Here is a 15339-nt window from a genome sequence, read left to right on the forward strand (position 1 = left end):
TGATGATGAATGGAGAGGAAGATTTTTATTATTATTTGGAAATTGAATTGAATTCCAAATTTACTTACCATCCACTTTACACTGCGGTATAATGGGTTTATTAATTGCAGAATTTTTTATGGCAAGAGATTTCTTGGCAATTTTCGATATAAATTTACGGCAATATTCACAGCTTAGCTGACCATATTTTGAGGCTTGTGGTAGATTTTTTGTGTGTATGGGTGAGGAACACACCACACATAGGATACTGGTTGCTGAGGTGGAAGTTCCCGCCGAAAGTGAGGATAAAGAAGCTAAAAAGAGAAAAAAAGAAATAAAAATGTTTTTTTTTTTTTAAATAAATATTTTTTGAAAAAAAAAAGAAAACAATCAAATGTAGATTTTTTTAAAAAATATTTTTTGAAAAAATCATCAAACGTGGATTTTTTAAAAATTGTTTTTTGAGAAAATCATGAAACGTGGATTTTTTAAAAATTGTTTTTTGAAAAAATCATCAAACGTGGATTTTTTAAAAATTGTTTTTTGAGAAAATCGTCAAACGTGGATTTTTTAAAAATATTTTTTCAAGAGTCCATCAAACATGGATTTTTTAAAAAAATATTTTTTCAATAGTCCATTAAACGTTGATTTTTTTAATATTTTTTCAATGGTCCATTAAATGTTGATTTTTTTTAATATTTTTTCAAGAGTCCATCAAACGTGAATTTCTAAAAAATATTTTTTTGAAGAGACTCTCAGACTTCGATTTTTTAAATAACAGTATTTCAAGGTTCCATCAAACGTGGATTTTTTAAAATATATTTTTTCAAAAGTTCATCAAACGCGGATTTTTTTAAAAATATTTTTTGAGGAGACTCTCAGACTTAGATTTTTTAAAAAATATTTTTTCAAAAGTCCATCAAAAGTGGATTTTTTAAAATTTTATTTTTCAACAGTCCATCAGACGTGGATTTTTTTAAAAAATATTTTTTCAAGAGTCAATCAGACGTGGAATATTTAAAAAATATTTTTTCAAGAGTCCATAAACGTGGATTTTAAAAAAAAATGTTTTCAAGAGTCCATCAAACGTGGATTTTTTTAAAAATATTTTTTCAAGAGTCCATTAAACGTGGATTTTAAAAAAAATATTTTTTCAAGATTCCATCAAACGTGGATTTTTAAAAAAATATTTTTTTAAGATTCCATCAAATGTGGATTTTATAAAAAATATTTTTTTTCAAGAGTCCATCAAACGTGGATTTTTTAAAAAATATTTTTTCAAGAGTCCATCAAACGTGGATTTTTTAAAAAATATTTTTTCAAGAGTCCATCAAACGTGGATTTTTTAAAAAAATATATATTTTTTCAAAAGTCCATCAAACGTGGATTTTTTAAAAAATATTTTTTCAAGAGTCCATCAAACGTGGATTTTTTAAAAAATATTTTTTCAAAAATATTTTTTCAAGAGTCCATCAAACGTAGATTTTTTAAAAAATATTTTTTTAAGAGTCCATCAAACGTGGATTTTTTAAAAAATATTTTTTCAAGAGTCCATCAAAAGTGGATTTTTTAAAAAATATTTTTTCAAAAGTCCATCAAACGTGAATTTTTTTAAAAATTTTTTTCAAGAGTCCATCAAACTTGGATTTTTTAAAATATATTTTTCAAGAGTCCATCAAACGTGGATTTTTTAAAAAATATTTTTCAAGAGTCCATCAAACTTGGAATTTTTAAAAAATATTTTTTCAAGAGTCTATCAAACATGGATTTTTTAAAAAATATGTTTTCAAGAGTCCATCAAACGGATTATTCAAAAAAAAAAAAAAAAAATTCAAGAATTCATCGGACGTGGATTTTTTTAAAAAATATTTTTTGAAGGTTCCATCAAACGTGGATTTTTTAAAAAATATTTTTTCAAGGTTTTTTTTTAAATATGTTTTCAAAAGTCCATTAAATGTGGATTTTTTTTAAATATTTTTTCAAGAGTCCATCAAACGTGGATTTTAAAAAAAAATAGTTTTTCAAGAGTCCATCAAAAGTGGATTTTTAAAAATTTTATTTTTCAACAGTCCATCAAACTTGGATTTTTTAAAAAATATTTTTTTCAAGAGTCTATCAAACATGGATTTTTTATAAAAATATTTTTCAAAAGTCCATTAAACGTGGATTTTTTTAAAATATTTTTTAAATAGTCCATCATACGTGGATTTTTTTAAACATTTTTTCAAGAGTCCATCAAAAGTGGATTTTTTAAAAAAATATTTAATATTTTCATCAAAGGGATTTTTTTTAAAAAATACTTTTTCAAGAGTCCATCAGACGTGGATTTTAAAAAAAAAATATTTTTTCAAAAGTCCATCAAACGTGGATTTAAAAAAAAAAAAATAGTTTTTCAAGAGTCCATCGGACGTGGATTTTTTAAAAAATATTTTTTCAGGAGTCCATCAGTCGTGGATTTTTTATAAAAATATTTTTTTTTTAATTGTCTAAAAATCCTTACCTGTACTAGTATTATTTTTCAAAGAACTGCCACCGTTGTTGTTGTTGCTACTGTGGTTTAAGGAAAATGTGGGCGATAGTAATGACAATGCCGAGGCAGGTGATGAAGCCGTAGAACCGGAGTTCGCCGTACCACTGCTATTGGGTGAAGATGATGACGATGATATTGCCTGTAGCAGAGATTTGGGTAGGGAGGCTGATAGGGCTAAAGCTGCTGCAGCTGAAACATTGACATTGCTTCGATCACTGGTACTTATTGCCGACGCTGCTGCTGCACTGGGTGTGGTGCTACTGGCTGGGGTTGAGGCAGCCGTTGCCGATAAGGATTCAAATTGAAGGCGGGGTTGTCTTAAAATAAAACTACTGGGTTTTGTGGATGTCGATGATGATGACGACGACAATGACGTGGAGGTCGAGGAGCTTAGCAGGCTATTGACGTTGCCAAAATTGGAAAAAACATTGGAAGTGGCTGCGGCAAAGGCTGAAGGTTTCAAGGTATCGCCATCTTTGGAGGATTTGGAACCTAAAAATAAGAGGAGAAATTTAAGTGATTAGAAAGTCGAAGAGCAAATAAAAATTATGAACTTACCCATCAGACCATTGCATTCCTTGCTCTTGTAGTCACCACCCAAACCAAAATAGTTGGTTTGCAGCGTAATTCCCGGAGATTTTTCCTCTTTGACCTGTGCCACAGCTGCTGCTGTGGCTGAGGAGCTTGCCAAGCTGGAATTGAGATTTGATTTTAGTGTGGGTTTCTTGCCCAATATTGAATCTTCAACCAAACGCTTATTGGGTTTGATTAGACGCGATGAACGACAGCTACGTTTGGGCAAAACGAAATGTTTGTCCAACACAATCTGGTGCTCCTCATCGTTGCCTTTTATCACATTTGAGTTGTCGCCGAGTTTAGCCTCTTCTTTTTCCTTGGGCAACTGTAAACGTTGGCCCACATCTGTAGCTTCCGTCACCGCTTGATGATGGTTTTTATCACCACCCTTTTCCTCTCCCTTGGCAGGTTCATCTTCATCCATTTCCTCGTCTCCTTCCCCCTGTTCTTCTTCCTCCTCATCGTCGTCATCATCTTCTCCATCATCGTCATCCTCCTCCTCCTCATCTTCGTCTCTATTATTACGTGCCGGTTTGCTGAGACGAAAATTAATAACATTTTGATTTTGTTGCTCCTCCTCATCATCCGGTGGCAAGGGGGCTCCAAATACCCTTGACAAAGGTCCAGATAAAACCGATGACGATGATGATGTCGTTGATGAGACCGAATTCGAACGAAATTTCAATGAATTCAATTTATCAATGTTTGAATTATTTTTCAAAATTTCCGTTAGTCGTGAGGGTTTTACAATGCATTCACTGTTTCGGGTGTACATAAGCGGCCGATTGAGACATTCCTTCTTGATAATCGAGATAAGGGGTTTACGGTTATCGGGGTTATAGAATTTCTTGACGGCACTCTTGTCATCACTTGTTTCGAGAACATTTTTAAAGGTGACCGTTTTCTTTTGTTTTTTGTCTGTCGAGCTGTTGGGTGTACTGGAGGAGCTTGCCGATGATGAGCCATTTGTTGCCGCCGAGGAGGTGGCCATATCTTGGGCCACTGTCGTACTTTCGGCGACAGTTGTGGAATTGGTTTTAGATTTCAGGCTATTCTCTTCACTTGGATGTGCATTTTCCGCTGATTCACTGGTATCCCCACCGCCTTGGTTGTTGGTAGGAAGGACAGGCTGCTCCTGATTTGAAGATTTCAGTGCAGGTTTCTGAAAAAGGAAAAGGGAAAGGAATTAATATCAACATCTAAACATAAAATTTCGAATAAAAGTTTTTTTTTATAGAAAAAAAAATTAAGACTAGAGTCTGGAGACAAATGTTCATATTTAAAAAATACTTTTTTTGAAATGTTTACTCAACGTGGATTTTTAAAAAAATATTTTTGAAAAGACTATAAAACGTGGATTTTTAAAAAATTATTTTTGAAGAGGCTATCAAACGTGGATTTTTTAAAAAAATATTTTTGAAGAGACTATCAAACGTGGATTTTTAAAAAAATTGTTTTTGAAAAGACTATCAAACGTGGATTTTTTAAAAAATTGTTTTTGAAAAGACTATCAAACGTGGATTTTTTAAAAAATTGTTTTTGAAAAGACTATCAAACGTGGATTTTTAAAAAAATATTTTTTTAAAAGTTTAATCCATGAGGATTTTTTAAAAAATTATTTTTTAAGATACTATTAAACGTGATTTTTTTAAAAAATATTTTTTCAAAAGTTTAGTCCATGAGGATTTAAAAAAAAATATTTTTTCAAGAGACTATTAAGCGTGGATTTTTTTAAAAAATATTTTTTCAAAAGTTCAGTCCATGAGGATTTAAAAAAAAAATATTTTTCCAAGAAACTATTAAGCGTGGATTTTTTTAAAAATATGTTTTCAAAAGTTTAGTCCATGAGGATTTAAAAAAAAATATTTTTTCAAGAGTATGTCAAACGCGGTTTTTGTAAAAAATATTTTTTAAATAGACTATCAAACGTGGATTTTTTTAATAATATTTTTTCAAGGAACCACCAAACGAGTATTTTTTTTTAAAAAATATTTTTTGAAGAGACTATCAAACGTGGATTTTTTTAAAAAATATTTTTTGAAGAGACTATGAAACGTGGATTTTTTAAAAAATATTTTTTGAAGAGACTATGAAACGTGGATTTTTTAAAAAATATTTTTTAAAGAGACTATGAAACGTGGATTTTTTAAAAAATATTTTTTGAAGAGACTATGAAACGTGGATTTTTTAAAAAATATTTTTTGAAGAGACTATGAAACGTGGATTTTTTAAAAAATATTTTTTGAAGAGACTATGAAACGTGGATTTTTTAAAAAATATTTTTTCAGAAGTTTAGTCAACGTGGATTTTTTAAAAAATATTTTTTCAGAAGTTTAGTCAACGTGGATTTTTTAAAAAATATTTTTTCAGAAGTTTAGTCAACGTGGATTTTTTAAAAAATATTTTTTCAGAAGTTTAGTTAACGTGAATTTTTTAAAAAATATTTTTTGAAGAGACTATGAAACGTGGATTTTTTAAAAAATATTTTTTAAAGAGACTATTATATGCGGATTTTTTGAAAAATATTTTTTGAAGAGACTATTAAACGTGATTTTTTTTAAAAAATATTTTTTGAAGGGACTATTAAACGTGGATTTTTTTTAAAAAATATTTTGTAAAGAGACTATTAAATGCGGTTTTTTTTTTTGAAATATATTTTTTGAATAGACTATTAAACGTGGATTTTTTAAAAGATATTTTTTGAAGAGACTATTAAATTTGGATTTTTTAAAAAATATTTTTGAAGTGACTGTCAAACTGGGAATTTCTTAAAAAATATTTTTTTCAGAACTTTTTTCATTCCAATTTCCCCTTTTGTTTTTTCTCATGCACATTCACATCCTTTATTAAATTTATTCAATTTTTATTTATCCACTAACTAAAGGCCAATTACATATTTATAAAGATGCTTATCATAGTCATAATTCTTGTTTAAATTATGCTGAGGTGGCTGGCGGTTCCCCCCCCATCCTTCTTTGGTTACCCGACAGACAGACAAATGGTGTAAATTTAATTACAAACTGACCTTGATCATGAACACAATGCAAGACAGGAGGATGGTTATGGAGAGAAGACTTTGACGTTAAAAATAAATTCTATTCATAAAAATTGGCCAAGACAAAAAGGGAGAGCGAGCGACCAAGTATATTTACAATAATTATGCCGGAACAAAGACTGGCTGACTGACTAGCAAACTTCGTGGTCGTCATCCCATCCCGGTGGTGCTGAGTCAAAAAGACCTTTTTCAAGTTATAAATATTTTCAATTAATTCATGAATGCCAAACAGGCATGAGAAGAACAATCATCATCCAGCCAGCAATGAAACAATGGAGGAGGGGACAATAACCTGCTGGCCAAGCAGCAAAAAAGCATGCAAACAAAAAAACTGAAAAAGAACATCAAGCTGAAATGAAACTTTAAACAAACAGCAGCAAACTTATTAAGCCTCTTAAAATTTCCAAATTAAATGAGCGGGAAAGAGGGGGAGGAGATGGGGGGAGTTTTGCTTGAAAATAATTAAAACAAAGAAACATGAACTTCAAGTGTACTTGCAACAAAATAATCTTTAACAATTCGTAATAAGCCAAAAGATTTAACATAAGGAAGAAGGAGAACAAAAAGAGAACCCTCTCCACAAAAAATGAAGGGGGAGAATCAGTCATGAGACTCTTGTCTTCAAGTTTTTCAAAAAAAAAAAGAAAAAACTAAAGTTGATGTACTTGAGGGAAGTAGGCATGAAATTTGGAATGAAATATTCCTAAAGACAGACATGGAACCCAAAAATTTCAATAGACCATGAATGATGTGTGTAGCTATCAAAAAGAGAAGGCAAAATATTTATGGCTATCATGGGCATTTCCCATACCATAGCAGACCCCCTACTATATGTCCCTCTCTGCATCACCCCTGGGTAGTTCATAAATCTTGTTGGAATTTGCAACACCTGGTTAAGACGATATCTGTTCCTTGCTTTATTGCCTTTCTTCTTTTGAAGCGTTGTATTTTTTCCGTTTAGAGCAGAATTAGCAACAAATCAATGACTACAGATCGATGTTAGGAAAAAAAGAAATATTAACTCCAAGGAGAACATATGGAGCTGGTTGGTAGTTTTTTTTTCTTCCAAAGAAAGTCAGGCATTGATTAAATGAAAGGGAACAGTGGACAAGAAATATTTTCAACAAAAATGCACAATTTTAATAGACGTGGATTTAAAAAAAAAAACTATTTTTTATAATTTTTTGATGGTTCTTTTTAAAAAATTCACGTTTGCTGCTACTCTCAAAAGAATATTTTTTAAAAAATCCACGTTTGCTGCTACTCTCAAAAGAATATTTTTTAAAAAATCCACGTTTGCTGCTACTCTCAAAAGAATATTTTTTAAAAAATCCACGTTTGCTGCTACTCTCAAAAAATATTTTTTTTTTTTTTTAAATCCACGTTTTCTGCTACTTTCAAAAAATATTTTTTTAAAGAATCCACGTTTGCGCTAATTTCAAAAAATATTTTTTTAAAGAATCCACGTTTGCTGCTAATTTCAAAAAATATTTTTTTAAAAAATCCACGTTTGCTGCTACTTTAAAAAAATATTTTATTTAAAAAATCCACGCTTGCTGCTACTTTCAAAATATATATTTAAAAAAGCCACGTATGTTGGTTCCCTAACAAAATATTCTTAAAAAGACACGTTTGCTGGTTCTATCAAAAAAAAAAAAAAAATATTTTTTACAAAATATTTTTGTTGGTTTCCTCAAAAAATATTTTGATAAAAAATCCACGTCCGTTGGTTCTCTCAAAAAATATTTTAAGAAAAATCCACGCTTGTAGGTTCTCACGAAAAATATTTTTAAAAAAATCCATGTTTGTGGTTCTCCCAAAAAATAATTTTTTTAAAAAAATCCACGTTTGTTAGCATCTTCAAAAAATATTTTTTAAAAATTACACGTTTGTTGGTTATCTCAAAAAATATATTTTTTAAAAAAACCACGTCTGTTGGTTCTCTCAAAAAATATTTTAAGAAAAATCCACGCATGTAGGTTCTCACAAAAAATATTTTTTAAAAAAATCCATGTTTGTGGGTTCTCCTAAAAAATATTTTTTTAAAAAATCCACCTTTGTTGGCCTCTCCAAAAAATATTTTTTTTAAAAAATCAACGTTTGTTGAACATATCAAAAAATATTTTTTTTTTTTAAATCAACGTTTGTTGAACATATCAAAAAATATTCTTTTTTAAAAAATTTCGTGAGAACCTACAAGCGTTCTTTTTTGAACATAACAAAAAATATTTCTTTTTTAAAAATCAACGTTTGTTGAACATATCAAAAAATATTTCTTTTTTAAAAATCAACGTTTGTTGGACATATCAAAAAATTTTTCCTTTTTTAAAAATCAACGTTTGTTGAACATATCAAAAAAAAATTTTTTTAAAAAAAATTAGTTGATCCTCCCAAAAATATTTTTTGAAAAATCCACGTCGGTTGATCCTCCCAAAAATATTTTTTGAAAAATCCACGTCGGTTGATCCTCCCAAAAATATTTTTTAAAAAATCCACGTTAATTGATCCTCCCAAAAAGTATTTTTTAAAAAATCCACGTTGGTTGATCCTCCCAAAAAATATTTTTTAAAAAATCTACGTTGGTTGATCCTCCCAAAAAATATTTTTTAAAAAATCCACGTTGGTTGATCCTCCCAAAAAATATTTTTTAAAAAATCTACGTTGGTTAATCCTCCCAAAAAATATTTTTTAAAAAAAGTGCATGACTGTCGATGTTTTCCGAACACGTGATTAGTCTTTTTTTATTGTAACCACTGTCCCTCTGTGTGATCAAATTGAACTAAGTGTACTATGCAGCCACTAGCCACATTTCTTCGGCGTTCATTATTTTCCGATACAAACTTGCCCCAAAGGAGGGAAAACTTTAAAAGAAACCCAAACAAATAAACAAAAAATCCATGCCAATCAATGGCAAAAAGAAAAAAGCTGCATCATTGTTCCGTAGAGACCAAACATCAAACTCCGGCACAACATAACACAACGACCGAACGACTCACCAACCGACCACTAGGCAGCAACAGCCATCAACAAACAACGAACAAGAAAGCAACATAAAGTGGCTAACAACAAGAGGAGAGTCGTTCGTTGTCCCCCCTCCAAAAAAACAATTGACGGAAAGGAAAGAAAAATCCAGCAGCAATCCAGAGTTTTCCTGGCCAAAGAAAAAAATGCAGCAACAACAACAACGACAACTGCCATGAAAAGAAAGGGAGAAATGCAAAATACAGTCAACGCTTCCAAAGCCATCGATAACCCCACTATATGCCCGCCCGCCCGTCCTTTCGGCCATCCATCCATTGTTGTTGCTTGTTATTACTTTGCCCTCAAAAATGTTTGTGTGCAGTTAAGGCGGGAAGTCATGAGGTCTGAGCTGCAGCGCTATGATGGAGGCATAGCTTGACAACCAGGGAAAAGAATAAACAACTGGCTATCCCATTCGATGATGTCGTCCCCCAACACCAGAACCAACTGAAAGCCTTGTTTGTTGTCGTCGTCGCCGTTGCTGTTGCTCTCTTTTTCTCTGGCCCAAAAACACGTCATTCCTGCTGCCTGCTAAGCGACAGCATAACATGCACACAATCTCCAAGCTGACAAGCCGAAGCTGACTGGTTAAGCGCTTACGATATGGTCTTGCCATCAGCGAATAAATCCGATGGAAGAAAGAAGTTAACAACGCTTAAGTCAACACGAACATTGAATGCCCTTTACAAAAATTGGAAGACGTTTTATTTTATTAATTTTAAAAAAAAAATCCACATTTGAAAGTATCTTCAAAAAATATTTTTTAGAAAATCCACGTTTGTTGATCTCTTCAAAAAATATTTTTAAAAAATCCACGTTTGTTGGTCTCTTCAAAAAATATTTTTAAAAAAATCCACGTTTCTTGGTCTTCTTAAAAAATATTTTTAAAAAAATCCGCGTTTCTTGGTCTCCTTAAAATTTTTTTAAAAAATCCACGTTTGTTGGTCTCCTTAAAAATATTTTTTAAAAAGTCCACGTTTCTTGGTCTTCTTAAAAAATATTTTTTAAAAAATCCACGTTTGTTGGTCTCCTTAAAAATATTTTTTAAAAAATCCACGTTTGTTGGTCTCCTTAAAAATATTTTTTAAAAAATCCACGTTTCTTGGTCTCCTTAAAATATTTTTTTAAAAATCCACGTTTCTTGGTCTCCTTAAAAAATATTTTTTAAAAAATCCACGTTTCTTGGTCTCTTAATTTTTTTTTAAATCCACGTTTGTTGGTCTCTTCAAAAAGATTTTTTCTAAAGAATCCATGTTTGTTGGTCTCTTCAAAAAATATTTTTTAAAAAATCCACGTTTGTTGGTCTCTTCAAAAATATTTTTTAAACAATCCACGTTTGATAGTCTTTTCAAAAAAATATTTTTTAAAAAACCCAGGTTTGTTGACCTTTTAAAAAAGTAAAAAAAAAAATGATAACTAAGAGGCCTCTTGAATATAGCCTCATATCCGATATCGAATCGTAGAACCCATGTTACAAACCCAATTCCGAACCCAAAATACCGACCCATTCCATCCTCTAACAGCCTACCTTTCAAACCTGATGGAAGAGGAGCTCCATACGACAAAAAAGGTGCAAAGGCATAACAGAGCGAAAAATCGCCATAGCCAAGTTTATAAAGAAGCCTTTTTTTGTAAATAATAAACAATTATCTGTCATACACTCGGGCGCACACACACAAGCACACTCACGTCTAAAGCGCTCCAAGGAGATGTAAAGTGAGCGTAAGGAATGTAAGCTGGCGCACAAGAGGCAAAGCGAAAAGAAAAATAAAAGCAAAACAAGACAATAAAGAAAGAATAACGACAACGAACGAATGCCAGAAGACAGACAAAGCCGCCAAGTCATCCAGCCAGTTAGGCGCATCGACAAGGAGGAAAGCCAACAAAAACAACAAGAAGTTGCAAAAAGAACAACAACAGAAGAGAAGCAAAAAAAATGACAAGGAATCAAGTATGTGTGTAATAACGACCATGGAATTGCAGGAGAGACAACAAAAAGTGGCATTGTTGCCACTAAACGCCTGGGCATTGTTCCTCAAGAGCTTCAGGGAAGAAGGGGAAGGGTATGGAAAACTTCTTAACCTATACGAAATCTCCATACCTTGGAAGAGCTAGATTAGGTCTTATATCACTGTAGGACCAACTGGACGTCTTCTGTCGATAGCCCATCCCTAATTACGCTTCAAGACTCCTGGTTCTGGACAGACAAGTAAGGAGATTCTCAAGTTTGGCCATTTCAGACCCAGCTCGTCTGTAAGGAAAATCTCTAGGCTAACCAGCCCAGACCTAGAGCGTCTGTAAGGAGACTCTCTAGGCTGACCAGCCAAGATCAAGCTCGTCTGTAAGGGTACTCTCTAGAATGGCCACCCAGACCTAGCTCGTCTGTAAGGAGACTCTCTAGTTTGCCATTCAGACCCAGCTCGTCAGTATGAAAACTCCCCGGGCTGGCTGGCCAGATACAGCTCCTCACAAAAAAAAAAACTCCCTGAGCAGGTCAGACTCAACTCTACTCGATAAAGAATCTCAGAGCTGGCCAGACCCAGCTGTTTTCGATAAAGACTCCCAGGGTTGCCCAGCTCGTACTTATGAAGACTCCACAATCTATCTCACACCCAGGCCTGCCAGGAACATATCGTCTCGACAAAGAACCCCTGGACAGACCATACCCAACTCGCCACAATAAAATCCCCTTGGCCTGGCCGGACCTAACTCTTCTCTATGCAGACTCCCAGGCCTGACCAGCTCACTCCAGCTAATAGCCAGACTAGCCAGGAAAAGTTCATCTCGATAAAGAGCCCCTGGACAGGTCAGATACAACTCGTCACAATAAAGACTCCCAGGGCTGGCTAGACCCAACTCGTCATAATAAACACTCCCAGGGCTGGCCAGACCCAGCTCGTCTCTAAAAAGATTCCTGGGCTGACCAGACTCAGCTCGTCTAAATAAAGACTCCTAGGGCTGGCCCTACCCAACTCGTCTCAAAAAAGACTCCCTGGGCTGGCCAGACCCAGTGCGTCATAATAAAGACCCCCTGGGCAGGCCAGACCCAAGTCGTCTCAATAAAGACTACCAGGACAGGCCAGACCCAAATCGTCACAATAAACACTCCCAGGGCTGGCCAGACCCAGCTCGTCTCTAAAGGGAAGACCAGACCCAAATCGTCTCAATAAAGACTCCCAGGGCTGACCAGACCCAGCTCGTCTCTTAAAAGACTCCCTTGGCTGGCTCGACCCAACTCGTCTCGAGAAAGGCTTCCTGAGCTGGCCAGACCCAACTCGCCTCTATAAAGACTCTCAGGGCTGGCCAGATCCAACTCGCCTCTATAAAGACTCTCAGGATTGCCCAGACCCAACTCGTCTCAATAAAGACTGCCCGGGCTGGCCAGACCCATAACGACTCCCAGTGCTGTCCAGTCCAAACTCGTCAGAATAAAAACTACCACATCTGGCCAGCTCGTCCTTATGAAGACTCCACAATCTGACTTTCTCATGCCAAGGCCTGCCAGTAACAGATCGTCTGAATAAAGACTCCCTGGGCTGGCCAGACCCAGCTCGTCACAATAAAGACACCCAGGGCTGGGCACACCCAGCTCGTCCAAATAGACTCCCTGGCCTGACCAGCTCGTTTCTATGAAGACTTCACAATCCAACCAGCTCACACCCAGCCCTGGATTGAGCTGTGGTGGTCAAACGCACCTCGTATCGATAAAGACCCCTGGGCAGGCCAGACCTTCATCCGGCTCGTCTTTTTGAAGACTTTCTAGCCAGAGCCAGGCCCCAGGCTCCCCGCCCTGCCACGCCCTGCCATGCCAGGTTCCTGCTCCAGCTCGTTTCTGAATATACTTCCTGATCCTTGTTAAGATCCAGGTTAGGCCCAGCCAGCTTCTGTGTATTTGTACAAGACTGGCCCGGCCAATTTATCTCTGATTAGAACCAGGGATGTCCTGCAGCCAGTTGGTCTCTGATTTCAGCCAAGGATATCCTGCGACAATTTGGTCTCGGTATATTTCCAGGGCTGTCCCCCCATTGCAGACTGCCCCCAGTCAGTTGGTATCTGTGTAATGCCAGGCCTGTTCTTCGCTCAGCTCTAAATGTAGCTAGGGTTGGTCTCTCTGCAAATTGTTCTCTAACCCGGCCACCTTCTCTCTGTGTAGAACAGCCAGGGTTTGTGCCCAACCAGCTGGTCTCTATATAGAGAGCCAGTGTTGACCAGGTCAGCTTGTCTTTCTATAGAAGAGGTTGCCAGATTTTTTTATAGAAAACCAGCTCGTCATGTTTTATTGTTCCAAAAAAAAAATCCTGTCCTGATAGCTGGCTTCCAAATGATTCGATTATCCTTCGAAATAGACCACCACCAATGTCCACAATGTGTCACAAACAACGGACATTGGAACTACCAAATGAAGTTAGTATTTTGTATCCTGCATCCCCTCCGCCTCCCTTCAATTGAAAATCATGTATGCAAAAACCAAACAAATTCATCCTCCAGAAATTCATCCTCCATCCCTTGTGTCCTGAAATTTTTGCACTATCATCTCCTCCTGGTGGCAGCAATATAAATCAACTCTCGGCCAATTCAATTCAATTATGATGACAGATAACTTAATTTTTTGTTGTTGTTGTGTTCGACAGACAGGATGGGGTTTGGCTGACAGGACGAGACTTTTATTCCCATTTTAGATTGAGTGGTTGGTTCGCCGCTTAAAACAAATATCATATTTGACAATTTTATTGCAAATCAAGTGAAGGACAAACGGGACAGGACATGACTCAATAAGGGAGCCTCTCTCCCCCTCCCTCCCCCCCCTCCCTCCCCCTCCCTTGTGATCATGACTAAGTGTAGACTTTTTCTGGACTTTTTTTCGATGATGGCGTTTATTGGCCTACATTGAATTGCAGTCGTTGTTGTTATTTTTTGATTCAAAAGCCATCTGTTTTCATTCCAAAGGCCTCATTTAAGGATAATAATGACGCATCATCATTACAGCTTGTGTGTACAGTACCGAATTTTACTTTACTCCTTTTTTGGGAATTTTTCTTCTATTTTGAAGAATGTGCCAAAATGAAAGGGTGGTTGTTGATCACCTTGTTTGGTTTTTCGTTTTTGCCATTCATCCCTTATCCGGACACCACACGCACACACACACACACACACAGACAAAAACGGGAAGTAATCTTTCTATCAAATAAGACGCAATTGTTGTTTTTGTATTCGCTTCCTGAACACTCATTTCTTAAGTATCAATCAATTACGACGTAATTTGACTTTATTTTTGGGAGGAAAAAATACCGGGGGTTGTTGCAAAAGGAAAAAAGGGGTGTAAACACAATGCATAGACCCATGAGATTTTACAACGTAATTTGTTGGCAAAAAATCACAGGACGGTAAATGGTTAGTATTTTTTATAGACTCGAAGATTCGGGAAAATAATTTCTGGATTTCGAGGGGCCATCGATCTTTGAAAGGTTTTTTTAAAAACCTCTTTCAAAAATGGACGAAAAAATACAAAAAAAAAAAGTAGAGAAAGTCTTAAAATCGGGCAGGGCCGACTTTATGATATCCTACACCACTTTGCTAATTTAGTGGAGATCCACATAACAATTAAAAGTTTTTATGGAAGAATTCAATCATACACGCTATGATTATAATTATAATTTAAAGTTCAAAGGACTAAATATGCCGAAGCATTTGTATCTTTTAAATTCGGACTTGTATTGCCCATTTGGTGCACAATTAATTTGAAATCGGATAAAAATATATATGGGAGCTATATCCAAATCGGAACCGATATCGATAAAATTTGGCAAATATATTTCTGAGCTGTATTTGATATATTTCCCTGAATATCGTTGTTACGGAGTGCATATTACGGCTATGGGTAACAAATATGACAAAATCGGATAAACAGTATATATGGGAGCTATAGCTATATATGAACCGATCTTCACCAAATTTGACATACTAGCTTCTAGACTCAATTCGGTCGTAAGTGCCAAATTTCATCCAATTTGGGAAAATATTAGACGTTTGGTGCACAATCAAAGGTAAATCGTACGAAGTTATATATGGGAGCTATATCCAAATCTGAACCGATCTCGATAAAATTTAGCAAATGTATTTCTGAGCTGTATTTGATATATTTCTCCAAATATTGTTGTTACAGGGTGCATATTACGGC

At 34.8% G+C, this 15339-nt stretch overlaps 1 protein-coding gene across 2 annotated transcripts in view; it reads right to left on the minus strand.

Annotated features, from left to right (window-relative positions):
* The window catches only part of LOC101896996 (histone-lysine N-methyltransferase trithorax), a 126053-nt gene that overhangs the window by 14958 nt on the left and 95756 nt on the right, over positions 1 to 15339 (minus strand). For both annotated transcript variants that reach the window (XM_059123345.1, XM_011294757.3), the window contains 3 exons: positions 3068 to 4247; positions 2480 to 3001; positions 69 to 293 (listed from right to left, as the gene is read on the minus strand). In XM_059123345.1, coding sequence (XP_058979328.1) covers positions 69 to 293; positions 2480 to 3001; positions 3068 to 4247 — 1927 coding nt within the window. The remainder of the gene's footprint in view (positions 1 to 68; positions 294 to 2479; positions 3002 to 3067; positions 4248 to 15339) is intronic.

The sequence above is a fragment of the Musca domestica genome, unplaced genomic scaffold (genome assembly GCF_030504385.1).
Source record: "Musca domestica strain aabys unplaced genomic scaffold, Musca_domestica.polishedcontigs.V.1.1 24, whole genome shotgun sequence".
Taxonomy (NCBI): domain Eukaryota; kingdom Metazoa; phylum Arthropoda; class Insecta; order Diptera; family Muscidae; genus Musca; species Musca domestica.